This window comes from Mus musculus, chromosome 1 (genome assembly GCF_000001635.26).
Source record: "Mus musculus strain C57BL/6J chromosome 1, GRCm38.p6 C57BL/6J".
NCBI classification, from domain to species: domain Eukaryota; kingdom Metazoa; phylum Chordata; class Mammalia; order Rodentia; family Muridae; genus Mus; species Mus musculus.
Window position 1 is genome coordinate 162336244 of NC_000067.6, and position 27680 is coordinate 162363923.

General features: G+C 42.0%; 1 protein-coding gene across 8 annotated transcripts in view; it reads right to left on the bottom strand.

The window, feature by feature from the left end:
* Dnm3 (dynamin 3) overlaps positions 1–27680 on the bottom strand; it is a 495872-nt gene that overhangs the window by 353794 nt on the left and 114398 nt on the right. For all 8 annotated transcript variants that reach the window (XM_006496604.4, XM_006496602.4, XM_006496601.4 and 5 more), the window contains exons 3-4: positions 19117–19266; positions 17277–17480 (exon numbers count right to left, since the gene is read on the bottom strand). In XM_006496604.4, coding sequence (XP_006496667.1) covers positions 17277–17480; positions 19117–19266 — 354 coding nt within the window. The remainder of the gene's footprint in view (positions 1–17276; positions 17481–19116; positions 19267–27680) is intronic.

A 27680-nucleotide genomic window follows, 5' to 3' on the forward strand; every position in this document is an offset into this window, starting at 1 on the left:
CTATACATATTATGCACTCTCTCACTAAGCAATACCCCCAGCTCTCTTTTTATGTTCCTTTCTTTCCTTTCCTTTTCTTTTCTTTTCTTTCCTTTTTTTTTCTTTTCTTTGTCACTTTTAGACAGTCTCCCGTAGCTCCACCAGCTGGCTGGTCTTTAGTTCATTCTGTCACCCAGGCAGGCCTTGAATTATGATCCTCCTGCCTGAACCTCCAATCAGTTGGACTTACCTGCCTGTGAACTCAAACCCAGTTTTAGTTGTATTTTTAATTTGAATTTTGAAAACAGAAATCCCTGAGAGCACGTGTATTCGGTAATATCAAGGTCACCTTAATTAAGTGTTCTCAGTTTGCTGTAACTTCCATGGCTGTAAAGGTAACCTCCAAGAAAATATTCATGCTACTACTTTGCAATTAAATCAACAGAAATAGAAGGAATATATTTTATGCTTTCTCTCTTTTTTTCTTTTAGTCATTCCTATGAATAGTGTTTCTTTTCCTACATTAAGTTTCTAGATTCTAATTCCACAAAGCAGCTCAAGGAAGGTTTAAACTTCTTCAAGCCATGTCTTTATAGTGACCCCCAGTGGCAAAGGAATGAATGACTATATTGGTGTAAGTAACCCACACCTGCCTGTCTACAAGGACAGTAACAAGTTCCATCTTAACAGCACATTTGCATTGTCAAATTTTGCTTCTTTGTTCTTGTTTTTAAAATAATCCAAATCTCTCACACATACACACATACACGAACACACACAAAAACACAAACTCCAAACATATTCATGCATGGTTTATGACTGTGGCCATTTTATTTCCCCAACCAAAAATAGAATATACACAGAATGTGTATCATTATTTGAATTATTTTTCCCGAGGAAAACTTTATTATGATTGCTTTCTGCTGCTTTGATAAACCACTGATCAAAGGTGATTTAGGAAGGAAGGTGTTTATTTCAGCTTAAAGGTTAAAGGTTCTCTCTTCATCAAGAGAAGCCATGGCAAGGAACGTGAGGCAGGAGCTTGAAGGAGAACCATAGAGAAATGCTGCCTACTGGCTTGCTCTTGGGCTCCAGGAGACCTGCCTTTTCTGGCCCTGGTCTACCTGGTCCTGCAGTGGGCTGGACCCTCCTATACTACTTGGCAATGAAGGAACTGCCCACAGACACTTCTGCAGGCCACCTGTGGGAGGCAGCCCCTCAGTTGAGACTCCCTCTTCTCAAGTGTGTCAACTGGACAATGAAGATTAGACCTGATCCTTTGAGGTCTAAATAATATCCAAATTACATTTTTTATTGTTTCTTAACCTTGACTTATTCCCAAAACAAATAAGATATTAAGAAGCAAATCGGCTTCCATAATAGGAAAAATGCTGACTATTGAAGTAATTGTAGAGATGTGATGAGCTGGAAAAAGTCCAAGGCATAGGAAGTTCATAGGAGTACCCAGTTAAGGAGACTGGACTTGATATTGAAAGAAAAATTAAATGAAAAATTAGCATAATAAACTGGCTAGTTGAATAATACTGCCTTATGAGGAAGGACTTACTAAAATAGAATGTTTGATTTTAAAGAAGATAAGGAAATACCTAATGAGTCTTCCACAATAGTACATAAAAATAGAATGGGCCAATAGATGTTACAATGGATAGAAAGAAAAGTGGGTAGGACAAAAAATGGATCATTATTGTGAATGTGAGTGTGTGAGTGCACGTGCACACGGGTGCACACGTGCACACATATGTCATAGTATGTAAGTGGAAGGTCAGAGGCAGCTTTTGAGAGGTGGCTCTCTCATTTCATCTAGGGTTTGAGGTTTATTTTGCTGGCCTTTAAGTTGTTTTTTTTTCCCAAGACAGAGATGAAAGTTCTTAACTGCTCTTAGGCAAGCCTGTTTATGTGGGAGATGATCTACATCTTTGCAAATGTATCAACTGATAGCATCATATTGAATAAATCTATCTGAACTGTATAGGCATAAAACCCAAATTACATGAATAAACCATGTGAAATAGAGTAGTTGCAGTGTGAAGCAGTAGCCTGCACTGAGATATTACATGACTAGGACTGTGGAGTCTAACGATGACATAACCCATCCACTTCCTATGCCAGTCCCATGGGAATGTAAGACATATGTGCTTGTGGCCCTTGATGTCTACGGAGCAGAGAGACACCTGCTTTCTTCAAAGCCTTGTTCAAGCCTGGTAAATTCTCAATGTAAAAGGATGAGTAACTGGACAGAAGTGGACAGCCGGCCACCTTCCTGGTGAGAGCACGGGGGTCTGCCTGGCCTGAGAGGTTTGTGGCACAGGCGCCGGCGGGAGCCTTCTTGGCTCCGGGACTCCGCGGAGGGCAGGCTGCACGGGTGACCGTGTGGAATACAGAGTGCCAGCCGTTTCTGGGACGGGCGAGAGAGTCGCAGAGCTTCTGGGCGGCGCCATCTTCAGCTCCAGACAGCCGGCCACCTTCCTGGTGAGAGCACGGGGGTCTGCCTGGCCTGAGAGGTTTGTGGCACAGGCGCCGGCGGGAGCCTTCTTGGCTCCGGGACTCCGCGGAGGGCAGGCTGCACGGGTGACCGTGTGGAATACAGAGTGCCAGCCGTTTCTGGGACGGGCGAGAGAGTCGCAGAGCTTCTGGGCGGCGCCATCTTCAGCTCCAGACAGCCGGCCACCTTCCTGGTGAGAGCACGGGGGTCTGCCTGGCCTGAGAGGTTTGTGGCACAGGCGCCGGCGGGAGCCTTCTTGGCTCCGGGACTCCGCGGAGGGCAGGCTGCACGGGTGACCGTGTGGAATACAGAGTGCCAGCCGTTTCTGGGACGGGCGAGAGAGTCGCAGAGCTTCTGGGCGGCGCCATCTTCAGCTCCAGACAGCCGGCCACCTTCCTGGTGAGAGCACGGGGGTCTGCCTGGCCTGAGAGGTTTGTGGCACAGGCGCCGGCGGGAGCCTTCTTGGCTCCGGGACTCCGCGGAGGGCAGGCTGCACGGGTGACCGTGTGGAATACAGAGTGCCAGCCGTTTCTGGGACGGGCGAGAGAGTCACAGAGATTCTGGGGCGGCACCATCTTCAGCTCCAGACAACCAGCCACCTTCCCGGCAAGAGCCACAGAGCTGAGGCGGCAACATCTTCGACTCCAGACAACTGGCCACCTTCCTGGCCAAAGCAACACAGCTTCTGGGAAAGATCCTGTTTTGGGCCTTCACCTTCAGCCAGGAGGAGGTCCAAACACCAGATAACTGTACACCTTCCCTGAGAGAGGAGAGCTTGCCTACAGAGACTGCTCTGACCACTGAAACTCAGAGAAGAGAGCTTGTCTCCCACGCCTGCTGATAGAGGGTAACAAAATCAACAGAGGAACAATCTTTTAACAAAGACAACTATAACAACTAACTCCAGAGATTGCCAGATGGCGAAAGGTAAACGTAAGAATCCTACTAACAGAAGCCAGGACCACTCACCATCATCAGAACCCAGAACGCCCACTTCGCCCAATCCAGGACACCCTAACACACCTGAAAAGGTAGACCTGGATTTAAAAGCATATCTCATGATGATGGTAGAGGACATAAAGAAGGAATTCAATAACTCACTTAAAGAAATACAGGAGAACACTGCTAAAGAGTTACAAGTCCTTAAAGAAAAACAGGAAAACACTGCTAAAGAGTTACAAGTCCTTAAAGAAAAACAGGAAAACACAACCAAACAGGTAGAAGTCCTTATAGAAAAACAGGAAAACACATCCAAACAGGTGATGGAAATGAACAAAACCATACTAGACCTAAAAAGGGAAGTAGACACAATAAAGAAAACCCAAAGTGAGGCGACGCTGGAGATAGAAACCCTAGGAAAGAAATCTGGAACCATAGATGCCAGCATCAGCAACAGAATACAAGAGATGGAAGAGAGAATCTCAGGTGCAGAAGACTCCATAGAGAACATCGGCACAACAATCAAAGAAAATGGAAAATGCAAAAAGATCCTAACTCAAAACATCCAGGAAATCCAGGACACAATGAGAAGACCAAACCTACGGATAATAGGAGTGGATGAGAATGAAGATTTTCAACTCAAAGGACCAGCAAACATCTTCAACAAAATTATTGAAGAAAACTTCCCAAATCTAAAGAAAGAGATGCCCATGAACATACAAGAAGCCTACAGAACTCCAAATAGACTGGACCAGAAAAGAAATTCCTCCCGACACATAATATTCAGAACACCAAATGCACTAAATAAAGATAGAATACTAAAAGCAGTAAGGGAAAAAGGTCAAGTAACATATAAAGGCAAGCCTATCAGAATTACACCAGATTTTTCACCAGAGACTATGAAAGCCAGAAGAGCCTGGACAGATGTTATACAGACACTAAGAGAACACAAATGCCAGCCCAGGCTACTATACCCAGCCAAACTCTCAATTACCATAGATGGAGAAACCAAAGTATTCCACGACAAAACTAAATTCACCCATTATCTCTCCACGAATCCAGCCCTTCAAAGGATAATAACAGAAAAAAACCAATACAAGGACGGGAACCACGCCCTAGAAAAAACAAGAAGATAATCCCTCAACAAACCTAAAAGAAGACAACCACAAGAACAGAATGCCAACTTTAACAACAAAAATAACAGGAAGCAACAATTACCTTTCCTTAATATCTCTTAATATCAATGGACTCAATTCCCCAATAAAAAGACATAGACTAACAGACTGGCTACACAAACAGGACCCAACATTCTGCTGCTTACAGGAAACCCATCTCAGGGAAAAAGACAGACACTACCTCAGAGTGAAAGGCTGGAAAACAATTTTCCAAGCAAATGGTCTGAAGAAACAGGCTGGAGTAGCCATTCTAATATCGGATAAAATCGACTTCCAACCCAAAGTTATCAAAAAAGACAAGGAGGGACACTTCATACTCATCAAAGGTAAAATCCTCCAAGAGGAACTCTCAATTCTGAATATCTACGCTCCAAATGCAAGGGCAGCCACATTCATTAAAGACACTTTAGTAAAGCTCAAAGCACACATTGCACCTCACACAATAATAGTGGGAGACCTCAACACACCACTTTCATCAATGGACAGATCGTGGAAACAGAAACTAAACAGGGACACAGTGAAACTAACAGAAGTTATGAAACAAATGGACCTGACAGATATCTACAGAATATTTAATCCTAAAACAAAAGGATATACCTTCTTCTCAGCACCTCACGGGACCTGCTCCAAAATTGACCATATAATTGGTCACAAAATAAGCCTCAACAGATACAAAAATATTGAAATTGTCCCATGTATCCTATCAGACCACCATGGCCTAAGACTGATCTTCAATAACAACATTAAGAATGGAAAGCCAACATTCACGTGGAAACTGAACAACACTCTTCTCAATGATACCTTGGTCAAGGAAGGAATAAAGAAAGAAATTAAAGACTTTTTAGAGTTTAATGAAAATGAAGCCACAACGTACCCAAACCTTTGGGACACAATGAAAGCATTTCTAAGAGGGAAACTCATAGCTCTGAGTACCTCCAAGAAGAAACGGGAGAGAGCACATACTAGCAGCTTGACAACACATCTAAAAGCTCTAGAAAAAAAGGAAGCAAATTCACCCAAGAGGAGTAGACGGCAGGAAATAATCAAACTCAGGGGTGAAATTAACCAAGTGGAAACAAGAAGAACTATTCAAAGAATTAACCAAACGAGGAGTTGGTTCTTTGAGAAAATCAACAAGATAGATAAACCCTTAGCTAGACTCACTAGAGGGCAAAGGGACAAAATCCTAATCAACAAAATCAGAAATGAAAAGGGAGACATAACAACAGATCCTGAAGAAATCCAAAACACCATCAGATCCTTCTACAAAAGCTTATACTCAACAAAACTGGAAAACCTGGACGAAATGGACAAATTTCTGGACAGATACCAGGTACCAAAGTTGAATCAGGATCAAGTTGACCTTCTAAACAGTCCCATATCTCCTAAAGAAATAGAAGCAGTTATTAATAGTCTCCCAACCAAAAAAAGCCCAGGACCAGATGGGTTTAGTGCAGAGTTCTATCAGACCTTCAAAGAAGATCTAATTCCAGTTCTGCACAAACTATTTCACAAGATAGAAGTAGAAGGTACTCTACCCAACTCATTTTATGAAGCCACTATTACTCTGATACCTAAACCACAGAAAGATCCAACAAAGATAGAGAACTTCAGACCAATTTCTCTTATGAATATCGATGCAAAAATCCTTAATAAAATTCTCGCTAACCGAATCCAAGAACACATTAAAGAAATCATCCATCCTGACCAAGTAGGTTTTATTCCAGGGATGCAGGGATGGTTTAATATACGAAAATCCATCAATGTAATCCATTATATAAACAAACTCAAAGACAAAAACCACATGATCATCTCGTTAGATGCAGAAAAAGCATTTGACAAGATCCAACACCCATTCATGATAAAAGTTTTGGAAAGATCAGGAATTCAAGGCCCATACCTAAACATAATAAAAGCAATCTACAGCAAACCAGTAGCCAACATCAAAGTAAATGGAGAGAAGCTGGAAGCAATCCCACTAAAATCAGGGACTAGACAAGGCTGCCCACTTTCTCCCTACCTTTTCAACATAGTACTTGAAGTATTAGCCAGAGCAATTCGACAACAAAAGGAGATCAAGGGGATACAAATTGGAAAAGAGGAAGTCAAAATATCACTTTTTGCAGATGATATGATAGTATATAAGTGACCCTAAAAATTCCACCAGAGAACTCCTAAACCTGATAAACAGCTTTGGTGAAGTAGCTGGATATAAAATTAACTCAAACAAGTCAATGGCCTTTCTCTACACAAAGAATAAACAGGCTGAGAAAGAAATTAGGGAAACAACACCCTTCTCAATAGTCACAAATAATATAAAATATCTCGGCGTGACTCTAACTAAGGAAGTAAAAGATCTGTATGATAAAAACTTCAAGTCTCTGAAGAAAGAAATTAAAGAAGATCTCAGAAGATGGAAAGATCTCCCATGCTCATGGATTGGCAGGATCAACATTGTAAAAATGGCTATCTTGCCAAAAGCAATCTACAGATTCAATGCAATCCCCATCAAAATTCCAACTCAATTCTTCAACGAATTAGAAGGAGCAATTTGCAAATTCATCTGGAATAACAAAAAACCTAGGATAGCAAAAACTCTTCTCAAGGATAAAAGAACCTCTGGTGGAATCACCATGCCTGACCTAAAGCTTTACTACAGGGCAATTGTGATAAAAACTACATGGTACTGGTATAGAGACAGACAAGTAGACCAATGGAATAGAATTGAAGACCCAGAAATGAACCCACACACCTATGGTCACTTGATCTTCGACAAGGGAGCTAAAACCATCCAGTGGAAGAAAGACAGCATTTTCAACAATTGGTGCTGGCACAACTGGTTGTTATCATGTAGAAGAATGCGAATCGATCCATACTTATCTCCTTGTACTAAGGTCAAATCTAAGTGGATCAAGGAACTTCACATAAAACCAGAGACACTGAAACTTATAGAGGAGAAAGTGGGGAAAAGCCTTGAAGATATGGGTACAGGGGAAAGATTCCTGAACAGAACAGCAATGGCTTGCTCTGTAAGATCGAGAATTGACAAATGGGACCTAATGAAACTCCAAAGTTTCTGCAAGGCAAAAGACACCGTCAATAGGACAAAAAGACCACCAACAGATTGGGAAAGGATCTTTACCTATCCTAAATCAGATAGGGGACTAATATCCAACATATATAAAGAACTCAAGAAGGTGGACTTCAGAAAATCAAATAACCCCATTAAAAAATGGGGCTCAGAACTGAACAAAGAATTCTCACCTGAGGAATACCGAATGGCAGAGAAGCACCTGAAAAAATGCTCAACATCCTTAATCATCAGGGAAATGCAAATCAAAACAACCCTGAGATTCCACCTCACACCAGTCAGAATGGCTAAGATCAAAAATTCAGGTGACAGCAGATGCTGGCGTGGATGTGGAGAAAGAGGAACACTCCTCCATTGTTGGTGGGATTGCAGGCTTGTACAACCACTCTGGAGATCAGTCTGGCGGTTCCTCAGAAAACTGGATATAGTACTACCGGAGGATCCAGCAATACCTCTCCTGGGCATATATCCAGAAGATGCCCCAACTGGTAAGAAGGACACATGCTCCACTATGTTCATAGCAGCCTTATTTATAATAGCCAGAAGCTGGAAGGAACCCAGATGCCCCTCAACAGAGGAATGGATACAGAAGATGTGGTACATCTACACAATGGAGTACTACTCAGCTATTAAAAAGAATGAATTTATGAAATTCCTGGCCAAATGGATGGACCTGGAGGGCATCATCCTGAGTGAGGTAACACATTCACAAAGGAACTCACACAATATGTACTCACTGATAAGTGGATATTAGCCCAAAACCTAAGATACCCAAGATATAAGATACAATTTCCTAAACACATGAAACTCAAGAAAAATGAAGACTGAAGTGTGAACACTATGCCCCTCCTTAGAAGTGGGAGCAAAACACCCTTGGAAGGAGTTACAGAGACAAAGTTTGGAGCTGAGATAAAAGGATGGACCATGTAGACACTACCATATCCGGGGATCCATCCCATAATCAGCTTCCAAATGCTGACACCATTGCATACACTAGCAAGATTATGCTGAAAGGACCCTGATATAGCTGTCTCTTGTCAGAGTATGCCTGGGCCTAGCAAGCATAGAAGTGGATGCTCACAGTCGGCTATTGGATGGATCACATGGCCCCCAATGAAGGAGCTAGAGAAAGTACCAAAGAAGCTAAAGGGATCTGCAACACTATAGGTGGAACAACATTATGAACTAACCAGTACCCCGGAGCTCTTGACTCTAGCTGCATATGCATCAAAAGATGGCCTAGTCGGCCATCACTGGAAAGAGAGGCCCATTGGACACGCAAACTTTATATGCCCCAGTACAGGGGAACGCCAGGGCCATAAAAGGGGAGTGGGTGGGTAGGGGAGAGGGGGTGGGTGGCTATGGGGGACTTTTGGTATAGCATTGCAAATGTAAATGAGCGAAATACCTAATAAAAAATGGAAAAAAAAAAAAAAAAAAAAAAAAAAAAAAGAAGTGATATACACAATTTTTCAAAAACAACAAATCTTTTGATTTATACCAATATTCTTAGCACTTTCTTCATTTGTAAAATAAAAAAAAAATCAGACTTTATAGTTTGCATTCATGTTAAAAATAAATTCAAAAGTGAATTCTTAAAGCAAAAATATGTTACATACATTCTTTCTCCTTAAAAAGCAATACATATTCATACCTATTAATTTAATATCTGTGTTACTTATATTCATTTTATTATAATTACTCAATTTTTATTAATTTTCTTTTCTCTTTGAAGTTTCAATTTCATTACTTTCTCTTCTCCCTTGCCTCCCCCCAAAGCCTTCCATATACCTCTCCTTGCTCTGTTTCAAATTCATGACCTGTTTTTTCATTAATTGGTTGTGGTGGTGGTGGTGTGTGGTGCCTGTGTGTGTGTGTGTGTGTGTGTGTGTGTGTGTGTGTGTTTCCTTAATAAACCTGCTCAGACTTTATAATGTTATTTGTATGTTTGCTGTCAAGGCTGATCATTTGCTATTGGATAACCAATTGTTAGGCTCCTGCCAGGGCAAGATGGTTTTTCCCACTCTCAGAATTCTTTAGTTGCCTGTAGTTCTTTGTATAGGGCTGAAGCCTATGGGCTTTCCTCTGTCAAGTTTGACATGTCTGTTGTCTTCATGTCTATAATCATATAATTAAGGCAAAACCTCACAGTAAAGATGAGAATCCAATTCTGAGGAAAGAATTGATGCAGAAACAAACACAGTGCCTGAAAAAAATGGGTTTTCTGCTTAGAACATTCCTATATTTGTTGCTTATATTTGTTGTTCATTCTATCATGAGGGTTGACTGAGTTCCCAGATATGGGAAGTTTCTTCTTAACTTAGCACTCCAAGGTTCTCTCTGATTAGACAACACGGGGGACACCTGCTAAATAGTGCTGAAGGCCAAATCGGCTTGTGGACTTCAGCTTTGCCAGGTTAAAAAGGAAGACAGAAAAAAAAAAAAAAAAAACCCTAGCCTCCTGCTAAGTAGCTAAATGAGGTCTATTCTTGCCCAATTCATAAATTATCTCAAGGTAAAATGGCTCCCTCCTTGCCAGCCAGAGGTCTAACATTCTTCATGGGTTGATTTTTACACTCCAGGAAGATGTGTGGCTATGGCAGATTCAGAAACAAAATTCATTTGGCTGTGAAATAAATCACCATGAAAGGAGTCTGCAGACCCACCTACCCCACAGCAAGGCCTTTGAACAGCCCTCCATGGCGAATGACAGGCTTGATGGGTAATGTTAAAATACTGCTGTCCTCCAAAGATAAAAAGGCACAGTGACAGTCTTCCTTGGTGATGAACTTGCATCCAAGTAATAAATCAAGACCCACCACAAAATGTGAGTGCCTGTCATGATGAATTGCCCCACTTAAGGTCTAGCTGTACCTATAAAGCACAGATGTCCACTGTGAACATACGCTGAGCCCAAGGGTAAACATTGCATCACTATTACACAGCCATTAAAACCTATCAGGAGAGGTGGCCCTTGAGCCGTCATAAATAAATTTAATGTGGCTTTTAAAGCAATCTCCCTACTAATCAATCTTTGGGCCTCTATTGCTTGCATCCAGATCTCACCGTTCATATTCTTCAGATGGAAAAACAATATAATCTTCTCCTAAAACCAGGACTTGCAAAGGTACACAACTGTACCTACCTCATCCCCCCTCCCTAAGTCAGTTATCTACCTAATCTATTTATCTTCTCTTTATCTTCTCTGCATTTATCTCATCCTGGTCTCTTTTGTCAACTATTCCCATCATCAATACACAAGCAAGTTGTGACATTGCCAATTTTTGAAAATGTCCTCTTAATCTTTCACAACCATTACCACTGAAATCTTCCTTTTGACTTAGTGAAACTTAGAAATGTTAACTGTAGTTCTTGTCTCTATTTCATCATAGTCAACATTTCTTCAATGTTTCCTTACCACGGCCATCTTGTTAATATCACCAAGGACTTTTATGCACCAAGTTTAATGGCCAACTCTCCCATCCCATCTCCATTAGTGGAGAACCTAAAGTTCTGCTGTGTACACCAAGATTAGAGGAAGTGATGACATCAGGCCATTTCAATGTTGCTTTCTTTCTGTTTACCACTGGACCATCTAAACTTATCAATGGGAATGAATGCAGTGATAAGAAGGCCACTCACACACGGAAGCAGCTTCACAGCATTTCTAGGCAGCTTTGATCCAAGGTTGAAAATACACTGTGAAGATTTGGCTAAAGAAGAGAAGCAAAGAAATATGGTACCCTCCTGTTTATGTCTTTGGGTGAATATAGACTAGTTCATTATTTCATAAAGAATGTCACTACTCTACAGCCACCAGCACCCCTGTGCTCCTTCTGACTCTATCATTGTGCTTTTTCACAGGTTCTGAGCTGTAGACCTGATTGACCTATCTACACTGACACTCTTCTTAACCTTGCTATAGGTTTTGGCAAAACCAACAACATTCTCTCTTTTTTTTTTTTTCAAGACAGGGTTTCTCTGTGTAGCCTTGGCTGTTCTGGAACTGCCCTCAAACTCAGAGATCCACCTGCCTCTGCCTCCCAAGTGCTAGGATTAAAGGCATGCTCCACCACTGTCCAGCTAACATTCTCCTTCTTAAAGATCTCTTTGTCTTAGCTTCTAGAATACAATGCCTACTTGGTTCTCTGTCACTTCTCCATGACTTCTATTTCTCTCCTGTCACTAGAGGTCTTCCAGGCTCCTTCTCTGGTTCTCCTCTTTTTTTTTCTAAGTACATTCCCACCCTAAATTATCACAACTAAAAGCTCAAGACTCTAGATATTACCTGAATCCATCTGTTAGGCCTGTTGTAACAAACTGGTGACTTAAAACAACAAGAATTTGTTGTCCCGCAATTCTGGAAAACTTAAGTCAAAAGTCAAGATGCCAGTAATGCTACATTCCCTCCAAAGTCTCTAGGGGATGCTAATTTATTCTGTTGCTATGGATTGTGATGCTCTACCCTGGCCCCAAAGTCTGCTGCCCCCAGGGATGAGGAGATCTTCAGGTACACCAAGTGACGCTGCGTGACCTTGCTCCTTAATTTAAAACTATTGGTTGAATAAAGATGCCTACAGCCTATAGCTGGGCAGAAGAGAGATAGGCAGGGTTTTGATCCCCCTGGCTTGGGGTCTGAGGCAGGGCCACACAAGGAGAGGAGTGAGAAAGTGGAGAGAGAATAAGATACCAACGTGGTAAAGGGATCAGTCATGAGAGTTGGCCACGAAGTCAGAGTAAGAGCAGCACGGGCAGAACCTGACAAGTCATGTTGGCAAGGAAATAGACATAAGAGCATAGAGGATACAAATCTGCCCAGTTCTAGTGCTTTAAAAGCTTATTATTCATATAAGCATTTTATGTCCTTTATTTGAGAACTAGATGATCAAAGGTGAGGTAAAAACCCCGGTTGAGATGAACTATTTATTACATCAAGGGAAGGGCCTTTCCTTGACTCTTCCAACTTGTCTTGGCATCAGTTGTTCTCTTGCTTGTGTCAACCATAACTCAATCCCCATCTCCATCTCCATCTCCATCTCCACATGACCTCTTCCCTGCCTCTCTGTGTCTCAAATATCTTTCTCTTTGTTTGTCTATAAGGATATAAGTCATTGCCATTATGGCCCTATTCTAAACCCACGCTTGTCTCAAGATCCTTAGTAACACCTGAAATATGCATACTACTTAGCCTGTTTCTTTTCCAGATGTGTCCGTTATATGCACATAATTTATAATTAACTTTTCAATATAAACTTTCCAACCAACTATATGTTTGAATACCCTTCAGTCATACTTTGATGAAAATGGCTTCTCTATGTCAAGTATTCTTGATTTAGTATAAAGTAGAACTTCTATAATAGACTACTCTCAAAAAAAAAGAATCTGTATAATTTGGTGTCTTGGTGAATATAATTTTAGTTCATATATACTTGAATAGACAATGGTCCCTTGCGGTCTAAATAGGTCAACATTTTTAGTTAGCCAAGGGAAAATTTTTAGAAAAGATATATGTGGCATGCTGAGGAGAGACCAGGCAAATCAACCCTGAGGGCCAACGGGAACAGATGTCACAGCTAGACTGTCCTCACCATGTAACTCAGAGGCGTTCGAATGGAAAGCTGCTGGCTACAGCAGTTGTGCAGCGTGAAGGATGTCTGTGGGAATGCTGGAATAAATACCTTTGAAAAGGCCATTTTCCCCGAAGCACTGAGTAAGAACATGGCCAAAAATGCCAAAATCAACTTTTTCAAAACTGCATAATTAAAGACAGGCTTGCAATGATCTGAAGGGCATTCATCCCAGAAAAACAGATTAATCTCAATAAAAACAACAGGCTGGGTGGTATATTGACCTGTCCTGCTGCCCTCTCCAGCTCCCTGATCTCTATTCATCTTCATCCAACCTCTGCCACCAGGGTAAAAACTGGCTTCCTGGTGAGTCTGGACAAAGCAGATGGGCCTGGAGAGTACCAAAAATATGATCTGTAAAACAATTATTATTATTTAACCTATAGAACAATTCCCTAAAAGCTGCCCTCCCTGTAGCTCTTCCTTATTTAACCTGACTGAGAGCCTACTTGGTGTGAAAAACCTCTACCCCAGGGAGTATTTGTCAAAAATAATCAGTGGCAATTATTTAAAACTGTAGCTGCTTCAGGCAGTGAGAACAAATGTGACAAAGAAACATCGAAGCAAAAAAAAAAAAAAAAAAAAAAAGAAAAAGAAAAGAAAAAAGAAAGAAAATTTTGGAATGAGAAATTCACAAAGGCCTTTAAATGTTTATGCATAAGCATAATCAGAATTGGCATAGGAGAACCCTAAATTTTCATCTACTTGGGCTCTGTATTAGCAGAAAGTGAAGATGAAGGTGGATCTGTAAAATTGGAGCATTAGTGCCATATACAACGAGTCTTTGGTAAATGCTGGGAGAACTGTTCACTCTGATGTAAAGAACTTGCTGTAGAGTGATTAGCCATCTGTGAAGGGAACTGAGCAAGACTGCATACAGCAGAGAATGTTGGTTCAGGAAAAGTGCTAACCAAGCAAGTAACAACATCTTTAAAAAGAAAAAAAATCTTGGGTTGGGGGAGGAACATGAGTGGGAGTGTGGGCAGAATCTGCCCAAACACACTACTCAACAACAATAAAAAATATATATGAAGAAATTATGATTCATATAAATGAAAATAACCAAAATTAATAGAAATTATCCCTGAAGACATCAGACAATGGAGGAAGGAGGGTTTTCTTCTTCTTCTCTGCCTGCTTGTGCTTATTTGCAGCACATCTGTTGGAACCCACTTCTTCAAGAATCCAGCTTCTTCAGAAAACCAGCTGAAACACCTAGCCTCACAGATCTGAGCAACTACCAGATCCTTGGACTTCCCATTCACAGATGGCCACTGTTGGGTTAGTTGTACTGCAGACTGTAAGTCAGTTCATTAATTTCCCTGAATCTACAGAAACATTCCATAAGTTCTGGGACTCTACAGAATCCTGACTAATATAGTGTGTTTAATGTATAAAGAAGCTATGTTTGTTTAAAAAAATCAAATATGTGATCCAACTGCATACTGTTTACAATAGACATATTTGGTTTCAAAGTGACTAAAACAGTTGAATGTAAAGAGTGGAAAGGGTATGCCACTCAAGCATCAGCCACATGAGAATTGGAAGGTCACCAATATGAAACAAAATAGAAGTTTCTCAAGGGCATCACATGGTGATAAAAGATTAAGAAGAAATGACTATTAGAAATGCATCTAAAACATAACAACCCTCCCCTGGGAGAAGACTAACATAAAGAAAAATAATAGATGATTCAACAATAATGGAGACTTGAATGCCACCCTCTCTATAAGAGAACACCACACAGAAGAAGATCAACAAGAAAATAGCAAATCTAAACAATCCTAAAACCCAAAACCTAACAAACATTTATGGAATATGTAGCCCAACAACAACGCAAGGAACATTTAATTTGTCATTGTGTTTTCCTTTACTAGATTTGTGTGAATCATGAGGATGGCAGCAAGAACAACACAAGTTGCTACCACCTGTACACAGAGTCTGTATCAGAAAAGAGTAAGTGTCAAGGGGATGAAGGTCAAGGTAGAATGAAGGAGGAGTCAGGGACTGGATATAGTTTCATCTGCACTCCTGCAGGAAGCGTTATCTGGTTTGATTACATGTGGTTTTCTCGGGAACTAATGACACTACAGTCAACTGTAGAAAGACTATCTGTGCCCTAACTCTACAACCATAGCCTTGCCTCCTGGGGACTAAATGGCTGTGGACAAGCACTGTATAGTATCATTTTAATAGCTACATTGCAGTCTGTATCTACAAGATAACTTTCCTGGGTCACTGGTACTACAGAGGGAGTCCTGGTGTAGGTCCTTATCTGAGTACTGATAGCCTTCATCTACATTGTTCTAAGCCTTCATCTCAAGGATGATGGGGAAAGCCAGACAGAAAGAAGCCAGTTATTATTTCAGAACTTGGAGAAAGCCCCAGCACTGGAGTCCCAGGGACATAGACAGAGTTGAAAATAGCAGAGGTGGTTCATACAGGACACTGGTAGAGCTCTAGACCCTATCTCCACCTTCTATAATGCGCAGCTACCCTGCTTCAACCTCAGTAGAGTGCTCAATTGCTTTCAGAAGCAGCTGAATCAGGTGGTCTTCAGACTCGAACCTTAGGAAATGTCATATGATATCAGAGAGATTAATAAAGTCTATGTATTATACCTAGTGATGAAAATTACTTTCCATCCATCCTACTGGTGCAATCTTGCTCTTGGATTCAAATACATTGGGTACATAGTCTACCATAGGCTAGCTTAAGAGAGGATATCCATTCTAGTAGCTTGGAAATTCTACTAACAAAAGTGATCAGGTCACGGCCCAGTTGCTGTATGTAAAGTCTTCTAACCAATGGATTCCAATCCTGTACATGCATCAGCTCGTCAGTGTTTCGCCCTTAGAAAGGAACAGGTGGAAGAAAGTCGTCACATATTTGACAAAGGCCTCTAGAATCCGAGACAAAGGCCACCAGAAAACAATGCACTCTGAGATTAAGTGCATCATAAAAGAAGAATCTGAAAAGGTTCTAATTAAAATCCTTAATCACTGCACTCTTGTTTTCTCTAGTGCTCTGCTATTTGTAAAACATAAAATAACATGCATAAAATAAGAAAATGCTCTTGGAACCTCAGAAATATCACAAATGAAAAACTAATTAGAGAAGAAGATCTAATTGAATAAATCATGCAAGTATGAAGTACAAAAAGACCTAAGGGTGTACATTAGAAGAACAGTTCAGAGGAGAGAAGAAGACACAGTAAGAATTAAAAAAAAAAAAAAAAAAAAACAAAGACAATAAATAAAAGGGGAGGATTAACCAGAGCGAAACTTGAAAGTCCTAGGATTGCGGACCACAGGTCTCCATGTTGAAAGAGCACACCTCTGAGAGTCTTTTATTACTTTACACACACACACACACACACACATACACACACCAGGGTGTGCAGCTGGGGTCTCTGAAGATGGTCATTTCTCAACTCAGAGAAGGGAAAAATTAAAACAGCAGCACAAGGAAGAGACTTTTCTGGATTCTGATCTACAAATGACAAGAAAAAAAAAAGTCCCTGATGTTAAAAATATGTCAAACAAATACAAACTAAATAACCTGTTATCCACTTTGTTGTTGTTTATAGCTCCTGCTTTCAATGAGCAGTAAACAAGAGGCAGTAGAAAGTGTTCTCATCAGGACATTTGTTAAAGTCCTACAGTAACTAAGCAAGCATAGTCCTTCTGTTGCAGAGTTTATTTTATTAACCTTTATAACTAAATACTCCATGAGGTTTGACAGTGTCTATGTTCCTGGCTTTCATTCACTGTTATTTTTAATTGTGTAGTGTTTGACTGTTTTCCTAGTTATTCTTCTACCAGCATCCAAAATATAAGATATATACCAACACTGACCTTACAGAAATCAGGTCATGAGAATCTGGGCCACCTGGACATATGACCAAAACTCTTGGATTCTTGCAATGATTCTTTCAGCTGGGAATAGTCATATATACTCACCTTGAGGATCAACTTCTTTGGCTAGCTTCAGTGCATCCGAGTTCGCAAGATCGGTGTTGGCTGGCGTGACAGCCAAAATCAGACAGTTCTCCCTCGTGATGAACTGCATAATCATATCTCTGATCTGATACTCGATATCTGGCGGCTGGTCTCCCACGGGCACTTTCGTTATTCCAGGTAGGTCGATTAGCGTTAGATTTAACACTGTGGGAAAGAATAGAACGTCTTACCAATACCTGTAGTCCAAAAAACACCCACAAGGTGGTCGAAGAGACATTGCAGGTGACTGTCATCTGCCACTCAGCTCAGCTTTATATATTATATATGTGAATGATTCCATCACAAGGGTGGAGAAGGGAAAGCATGGAGTACAAAATGTGTGTGCTAGTTTTCTCTATTTTTACATGATTGTGCTAAGCCAGACGTTCATCTTAACATAATCTGAGCGGCATTGATTTACATGCCTACCAGTTTGCTGAGAGAGCTTTCATACCCTAGCTGTCATAACTAGGCAGCTCTAATTAAAACACTGAACAATAAATGCATATGCTGTCTGCCAGGCTTGTGCATCGCCTACAAGTGGTACAAATCTTTCCAGGGTAACAATAGCCCGTCCCTTCTAAGGCATCATGTGCTATTTGCAGAGGGTTGGCCACTTTGCCTCTGTGGAAGCTGTGGGCCATTTGTGTTGCTTTGAGAGGAACAAGTGAGCTGTAAAGCAGTTGATGGCAGGATGACTCCAGTCCAACCTGACTACTGTCTCCTTTGTGTGTGTACTGAGTCCTTATGGGAATTCATACAGACATTCTAGGGATAAAAAATCACACTTGGCTCCTCGGGAATGAAATAAATAAAAATACAAAAGCAGTACAGGGAGAGCAACTGAAAAGGACTCAGCCACATACTTCTAAACATTTTGGGCACAGTATGAAGATAGCAATAATTGAAAAAGAAGTTTGCAAAGCCGGGCGTGGTGGCACACACCTTTAATCCCAGCACTTGGGAGGCAGAGGCAGGTGGATTTCTGAGTTCGAGGCCAGCCTGGTCTACAAAGTGAGTTCCAAGACAGCCAGGGTTATACAGAGAAACCCTGTCTCAAAAAAAAAAAAACCAAACAAACAAACAAACAAAACAAAAACAAACAAAAACAAAAAACAAAACAACAACAACAACAAAAAACAACAAAAAAGAAGTTTGCAGTTGCCCACCCTGCAATCTCTGATTTCTGAAAGTTTATAATAAAAATAAAGGGATTCTTTTTCAATTCCCAAGTCAATGACAATTATAGCCTCCCCTAGTCTTGAAGCAGGCTGATTCAGACTTTGCTGCCACTGAAAATGAGATCACCTGGGGTATAGCCTTCACCTGGGGTGTAGACTTAGATGGCTATATTGTTATGTCAACTACACTGCTCTTCTCTGAGACTCTGCTACCTGCTGAGAGACCCTTGAGAAGACACATCCTATCCTGCACACCACCTACAGGATGGCTCCAGGCACCAAGAATGGACTGGCGGGGAGGATGGGCCTTCCCCCTTATAAGCACAGTCTCTTAGTCAGAGAAAAATTTGTCTTGGCCTCATTTTTCTCGCCGTCTAGTCTTTCTCTCTTTCAGCCCCAGCCTGCCTTCCAGAAATATGCGGTTCATGTAGGCTGGGGGGCCAGCTTACTACTTCAACAGACAATGTTGTCAGCCCCCTCCTGTCTCTCTCTAGATAGTCTGAGCTCTTTGAAAGATATCTCAGGGACTTGGGCATTGTTTGCATGCTCTGCAATGAACATGAATTGGTCTAATGAAAACGGCTTGAGGAGAATCATTTACACTGAGCAGTCACCCTTACCGTGGGGAGAGTAGACTCGGAGGTTAATGGGTATAGAAGAGATGCCTTTATTCATTCCTGTTACGCGGTCTGTTTCTGCTTCGATCTCATGTCGAACTTCATCAAAATCTGTAAATTTTTTTCCTTTGCAATGTAGAAACTCGGCATATTCTAAAACAAACAAACAAACAAAAAACCTAGAGATATGCATGCATTTATGTCAGGATTACATAAAAAAAGACAATGTCTTATTTAAGTAAAAATCAAATTACCAATGTTATTCCTCAGCTATCAAAACAACTCAGCAGTTACTAAGAATAATGATGCCCTAAAAAATGGCAAATTTGCTAATTTTTGCGTAACAGTGAAGTCCTATAAGAAGTCCCTGCACCATCAAGCCTAACAAATGGTTAGACGTAATTGTGGCTGCCTAAATGATAGACCAAACAAAACATGGCACCCTGCTATTTAAAACCTTAGATCTGGAGTGCACGCAAGACCTCCCCACTAACACTGTACTACTGACATCTCCTCTTTCAACATCACCATCCCCTTAGGATGAAGGCTGTTACACAAACACAACTTCAGGAGCAAGGTGACTTAGAAACAGTATTTGCTCAACTCTTTTAAAATGTAGTATATTAGATTTAGCAACATACTATTCAAAATACCATATCAGTTTGCATATATAGAAGTTTTCTCAGGAAAAAATAGACAAAGTATTATATCAAAAATATTTGCCTACAGTTGTTTGATTGGTTGTTTGGCTTTTTTTGTTTGTTTTGGGTTTTTTTTGTTTTTGTTTTGTTTTAATTTATTTTCATTTCATCTTTTTTGAAACAATGTCTGGCTATATAGTCCAAGCTGGTCAAAATTTTTTTATGTATCCCCAGATGGTCTCAAACTCCTGCCTCAGCCTCCTAAACACTGGAATTACAAGGTCTGCCAACACTTTCCAGCTGCTATACCGTCAGTTTTGATGCCCACTTCTGAAGATATCTGTGAAAACAAAACTTTACAAGAGCTGTAACACTAAACAAATCTTGGAAGATATTTTCATTGCTCCAAGCTGAAGAAATGTTCCACCAAACATATAATAAGGCTGAGCATCTTGAGCCCAGTGGATACTTAAGCTAAGGATAGACATCTTCTCTACATTTTTTGCCAGAGACATTGAAGATCCATCTACTAAAACTGGCCAAAACCAATGGGGATGTCGTTTTAGAATGTGGTCCCTCTTTATCAAGCACCTTAGCATTGCCTTGAGAAACCACTGAGAATGTAAAGCTAACACAGGCTTTGTGGAGGAGGTATGAGTCTGCACTTAAAATGCTAGGACATGCAGAGATAGAGACGTGGGAAAGGACAGGAAGTGGAGCGGGAACAACTGAAGTGTGGGAAGAAATTCGTGCTGTATATGAAGAAAGAAGAAATCAGAGTCTTCATTACATCAACAGATCCCTGGCAGAGGCTTCTGTCTGGAACCATTCTCTGAGGGTGAACGAAAGATTTAACCTCTTATTTGAGGGCTTAAAAATCAGTTTTAATTGGAAAATAATTCTTTATGCTTACATAACGTCAGTTTCCTTCTCTCATTCCATTGTTTCAACCATTGCCTTCTAGTGCTGAATGACAAAAGTCTGGCAAGTGGGGAAGACCAGGGACTAATCTGAATGTCTTCTCAGAAGTCACCTCCTTCTTGGGGCTCTCATCACCTGCCCTTGCTTATCTGACCACTGTTCCCATCTTCTAACAGCAGACAGACAGTTCCCATCTCCTCCCCAGCAAGGGGAGTGAAACAAGGACTCCTGAAGGAGACTAAGGAGTTCTGCTTCAAGCCACCAATATTTTGAATGACCTTGCTTCCCAAATGCTAGCGTGACAATCACAACCTAGCAGAATTGCTGTCTTTCCTGTCAAGATGTGTCGACAAAATTTCTGTCCTCTTTAGGTTCTCCATATGACAATCAGTCTCTGTTCTCTGCAAAATACCAAACTAGCTCAGGCTGTGCATCGTCTAGATGTTGGTGAACACCCAGTAACGGTTTATAGAGCTTTGGCATCTGTCCTGAAGAGATCACTTTGTTTTCCCTACAGCACCACAAGATGGGGCCTTCATATCATTATCCTTTCACTTGCAGGAATGTGAGCATTTGAAGGTAAGTATAAGGCCCACGAACAGGAAGAAAAAGAAAAAAATCAGATTTCAAATAAATAAATAATATTAATATGAGAAATGGTTCATATCTAGTTCAGTGATGTATGGGTGTTGACCATGGGCAAGGCCCTGAGTTTGATCCCCCAAACACAGTGGAGAAGTAGAAAGTAATCTAAAAATAAAATAAAATAAAACTCTCTATATTCCAGTCTGGTATAATCCTTGGAAAACGCACACCTGAGCACCTGCCACTGTGCTGTTACTATCAGAAGCTCCTAGGGTCTCTCTTGTGGCCACATCTTCCTTCACCTGTTAGTAAATCTGAGTAGAATAACTGGTCAAACTGCAGAGAATAAATGACTGTTGACTGCTTGGCCCTGTGTCATACCCTCTAAGACCGAGGGTGCATCATGGAAAAGGGGAGGGAAGTCCATAAGACCTGGGGGGGGGTCTATAAAACACTGTCTTCTGGATATGCTGTGGTTGATGGAGTCGTGAAGCGTAGCAGCTGGGGTGGTTGTACAGGACCTTCATGTGATAATATGTCACGAAAGTACAAGAGACTGGTTGAGAAGAGTAATGTCTTTAGGCGTATGAGGGGGGATAAAAGAGAGCCAGAAGGATTGAATATGTTTATAATATATTACACAATTGTGTCAAATTGTCAGTTAAATTAATAAAAACTTACCACTGACAATTTGTGTAGCACAAAGCGGGTCTCCTTGGTCACCACTAGATGGCACCTACTCGCTCTTTCTGCAGGAACCCAGCCAGCGTCCTTCCAGAAGGTTAGAAAATCACTGAGGTTGCCAATTTCGATTTAAATTCACTTCTGGACTCCAGAAAATACCTTTATCCTAGAACTTGGAGAGTTTCTGCGTGCAGGATTATCAGAAACCTTTGTGTCCCACAAATGGATTCTGCGATGTCTTTATTTATACTTAGTTAATTGAAGAATCCTCTTTAAAATCTACTTGCAGAAACTGAGGCTTAACAGAGGGGGAAGAAAACCACTGCTCGCAAGGTCACTATGTAATGAAGCTACGTGGTAGCAATGTGTACCTGTGTACCTGCCAGTTGGCAAGAGTGGCAGAGACAATGAAAGACAGGGGGGTTGGAAAGACATGGGGGGCTGGGAAGACAGGGGGGCTGGATATTGTGGGGAATTCTGGAGCAATATTTTGAGGCTTCTTTGATATGATAAAGTGGCATTTGAGCAACAATTGAAGAACAGGAGGGAGCAAGCTATCTCTGTGTGTAAGAGCATTTAGACAGAGTGATTGCAGTCACGGCATGCTGAGCTTGCTAGAGAGGAGAATGAAGGCAGCTGTGGTTGGAGGTAGGAGCAGGCTCGGATGATGGAGAGCCATTCATTCTAGGGGACTTTGTGCTTACCCTGAGTGATAATGTAGACTACAGAGGGACAGGGGCTAGGGAGAAAATATGAAGACATTGAAATGAGTGGCACTGGATGCTGGATTAAGGGGGACACAATGGGGAGCTAGAGGAAGCAGACACTATAATAATCCAAGTAATAGCAGAAGGGGCTTGGAGCAACTCTTGGACACCAAAGAGTTGAGAAATGGTTGAATTCTAACATACTCTGAAGGGAAGAGAAGATGATCTACTGATGGGTTCCCGTTGGGCTGCAGGAGAAGAGGGTGCTAACAGTGGCTTCACAGGAATCCACCTCAGCAATCAGAAGAATTCTGAAGTAGAAGAAACTGGAAGGAAGGGCCTGGGACAGGATGGGGAAGGAGGCAGAAATGAGGAGTCCAAGGTGGGAACTCACTGAGCTGCATGTGAGCATGCACATGCATGCGCGCGCGCACACACACACACACACACACACACACAGGGCATCTACTCCCGATGAGGGTTGTACCAATGCAGTTGGTTCAGTTTAATCCAGTGTGTGTGGATGCTGCAGACTCCCCCAGAAGATGGCAGCCAAGAGCTTGCAGCCAAAACAACAAGGTAGCTTTTTCTAATTAGCACAGAAATGCCTCTGGGGCTACATTCCTAGAGTCTGTCATGCAGGGAGAAGTCTGAGCTAGATAAACATATATATTTGGAACTCGTTATATTCAGAAAGGCTCAGGGCACTGGGCCCCGGTGTGGTAATCGGAAACAGAGGTGGAGGGCTGAGAGAAAACTCAAGAGAGGTGAGCTGAAGTCCAATAGAAAGGTGAAGACCTTCCAGGTCCTTCAGGACATTAGTAAGAAGCCACAGTGGAAGTGTGGGAGAAAGGATAACTCATTTGGGATTATAGGAAAGCAAAAAGCCAGGAAGTAGAGACCGATGATCAGCAACGCTGTTAAGGAGTTTTGTTGTGAAAGCAAGAGAACTGTGGCCTGAGTCTGGGACAGAATGTGAAGTCAAGAGAGCGCCCTGGGATACATGCAAACAAACAGCGTGTTCACAGGTGAACACTGACAGCTTCTGTCGAGTGTTACAGGAGAAGTGACAACGTAAGAGCAAGAAGCAGGAGATGCTGAAGCTGTGTCTCAGGGAAGAGGCAGTGAGAGGCCAGAAAGAACAAGACAACCCCAGCAGCCCATCCATAAAGTGGAAGGAAACAGCAGGTTGGAGTGAGGCTGATGGGGGGGGGGTGACATCCACCCTTGAGGGTGAGAACTTGTCATGCATGTCTCAAGTCAGTGACTGAAAACATTTCTGGAGCCAGCTAGATGGCTCAGTGATGCTAAGGCTGATGACCTGAGTTTGATCCTGGAACCCTTACAGTAGAAGAGGGCCTATATCCTCAAATTATCTTCTCTCTCTCTCTCTCTCTCTCTCTCTCTCTGTGTGTGTGTGTGTGTGTGTGTGTATATGTGTGTGTCTCTCTCTCTCTCTCTCACACACACACACACACACGAACACACAAAAAATACAAACACACAGGAACACACAAAAATGCAAACATACAAGAACACACTATGAAATAAATGTAAAATAAATGTTTGGTTTGGTTTGGTTTATGGGCTGGAGAGATGGCTGAGTAGTTAAGAACACTTACTGCTTGTGCAGAGGACCTGGGTTCAGTTCCAGGCGCACACATGGTAACTCATGTATCAGTAACTAGAGTTCCTGGGGATCAGTGCCTTCTTCTGGCTTCTACAGGCATTGACGTTGCAAGTACATGTATGCAGGCAAAAATATTCATACACACAAAATAAAAATAAAACTTAGAATTCAAAACAAAACTAAATTGAAAAACTAAAAATGCTTGCATATATTTTCATTGTTTACTAATTGTACAATAATAGTATTTCTACTCACAATGTAAGTTACAGAAAGAGTGAAAGAGAAAGCCCATGCAGCAGCGAGCTGTAGGAGGAGTCTAAATGAGTAACCAAAATAACCGCAGCAAGCATGGCGATTTGGGCTTAACCCATATCTACCTCTGGGTTCAGATCTGCCAGGCAGGATGGGGATCTTCCTATAAAGTCAAATCTTACAGGATGGGGAAAAAACTGATGCTTTGCCATTTGCAATATTCAGTTAAACCCAGCAACCCCTAGTCGACATAGAGAAGTGGCCTCTAGTCTATCCTCTACTCAACCAGAGACTCACAGGTCTGGACCCCTCTGTGTCTAACCATATGGTGAGAAATGACAGACATGCATCCCACTCTCTTACTAGAAAAACACAGTTCTCGTAACTGTAACTCGCAGCCATAGGGTTAGACTGTTCGACAGCTGAGTTCCTCGAGCAGCAAATCCAGGACGGTTAAGGGATGGCTGTGCCTAGCAGGAAGCCCACGTGTAAGTAGAGAGCAGAGACAGAATAAACGTTTTTGTGCACTTGGACCACTGGTATGATCAACATCGTAACAGCCACCATAAGGCGTCACAGTTCTCAAGTAAATCTTTACAAGCAGTGCACAGCCTAAAGGATCATGGGGACCCTCCTGCTGGCTAAACTCCAAGTACATGAAAAGCTCAGGGAGGGTTGTCACAAAACTAACACACCGGTGACTCGGGAAGAAAAGGTTGGTATGAATCCGGGTGTGAAGGAATTGTAGCACTGATTCTACGCTGAACTCCATAGAACAGGCTTTTGAGGCACTGAAGGGTGAGACTTTTTAAGGCCTGGTGAGCGTGTACCTGCTGTAGCTTGTTTACAGTGGGAATCTCCTTTGCTTGAAGACTTACGAGGCACAATCTCATTTTGTGATTTTGAGATGCGTTCTCATAGAAAATCACAGTCTCCAGTGATGGGCTCCTCTTGTTACACCCCTCCCACACCCCTGGGTTCTTTTTGCTCCAAAGGCAGTCCCATGAAATAGTCTCTTTCTCCAACAATGCTAGGCTTCAGCCCAGGATCCATCTGAACAGTACATTCAATATCTTAGCCACGAGCGGAGATAAAGGATGAAGACTGGTGTGCATAAGCCTGAAACCCTGGGAACGCATCATGAGATTCTAATTTGGGGCAGTATGTCTTTAGCTTCACAAAGCAGAACCCGTAGTTTAAAATACCTTTCGTGTTTTCTTAATGGTAGAACAGCCTGTGCTAAAGCAATGATAAGACTCATTTTATAGCAGATAAGACTAACAATGGAAGAGCATTTGTGAAAACAGAGCCATGGCTCTTTTTGGTTTTTAGTACAATTAGCACTGTCATTTTGACCAGTAGGGGAGAACAGATTATGCTAGGTTAAACAACTGACAAACGGTGTGGGGGAGGGGGAGGCTGCGTATGCCTGGGCATGGTTCCAACCATCTAAGAAAAGCCCAGCAGCACCATAAGAGTTTAAATGTTTCCAATATGCCCCCCTCCTCAGGGAAAACATGTATATGTTTCAATTACTCAAGGTTAACTAGAAAGCAGCAGTTGTGGAGAACCGGTATACAACCATTCATCAATCGTTATTCCGAGATCCGTGGTGTTCAGCATTTTATCTGTAGCCTTAGTTTTGAAATGTTCTGATAATGCTCTTTTCTGAGCCAAGGGCTCCATGGAAATAGGATGTGTTCATCACATAAGCAAGAGGCATTCATGACACAATTAGCTTTCTTTTCTGGTTGTAAAGAGTACCTTTGTATGACTGTGTTTTTAAACATATTTCCCCAAAGGCGGAGGGGGGGTACATTGTATATGTCTGTCCTTCCCTGATGCCTGGTATAGTTAATGAACATCTGTGGAATTCCTCCTTCTCTAAAGGAATCTAATTTGCATATACCTAGGGGAATGCCAGTTTTAAAAATGAAAAATTTAGATGTTGGGGGGGGAATGAAGAGAGAGAATTGGGCAGGAGAGGAGATTGGCAAGGGGGGGATCAGTCACAGGGAAAGCAGAGGAGAGAAGAGGAAATCAGTGGTTGGCAGCAGAGGGGGGCACATCTCTAGGATGTGACAGAGACCTGGGACAGGGGGTTGGGGTGGGGGTAGGGAGGGCAATGGGTCTATGGGAGTATTCTGACTGAGACTCTTAGCGGTGGGGGATATGGATCCTGAAGTGGCCACTTCCTGTAGCCAGACAGGACTCCCAGTAGAGGGATAAAGACTGAGCAACCCACCACAAAACCCTCCACCCGCAAATGTGTCCTGCCTGTAAGATATGCAGGGACCAAGAAAGAGCAGAGACGAAGGGAATGGTCAAGCAATGACTGGCCCAAATTGAGACCCATCTCATGGGCAAGAACCAATCACTATTAATGATATTCGGTTAAACTTGTAGCCTGCAGCCGAGCACAACCTTCCTCTGAGAGGTTCCACCCAGATGCCAATGGAAACAGATTCAGTGGCATTAGATGGAACTCTGGGAGTCCTGTGGAAGAGTTGGGGAAAGGACTGGGGGGCCTGAAAGGGACAGGGACTTCACAGGAAAACCAACAGAGACAACTAACCTGGACCCTTGGGGGCTCCCACAGACTGAACTACCAACCAAAGAGCAAGCATGGGCTGAACCTAGCCCCACCCCACCCCACCCCTGCATATGTATATCAGATGTGCGGCTTAGTCTTCATGCCAGTCTCCCAACAACAGGAGTAGGGAGGCTGCCTCTGAATCTGATGCCTGTCTGTGGATCCTGCTCCCGTGACTGAGCCATCTTGTCTGACCTCAGTGGGAGAGGATGTGCCTAGTCCTGCAGTGACTTCACATGCTAGGGCAGGGTGATGGTTGTGGGCTCCCCTTCTCAGAGGATGGGGGGAGGATCTGTGTGAAGGGGGTAGTGGGAGAGGGGGGAGAGTAGTGGGCTGTGAAGTGAATAAATAAATTAATTAAAACAAAACAAAAAAGCAAATCTTCTTCACAGGTGTGAAGGCAAACATACAGGATGGTGGGTTAGTTAGATGTGTAGGACTAGATACTAATGAGAAGTTGATTGTATTGTTAAGGTAAACAAAGGAAAGTTTGGTATGGGCAGTGGTGGGGGGTGTCTAAAGATGCAATGACTTAGGGAGTCATTAATGGCTAA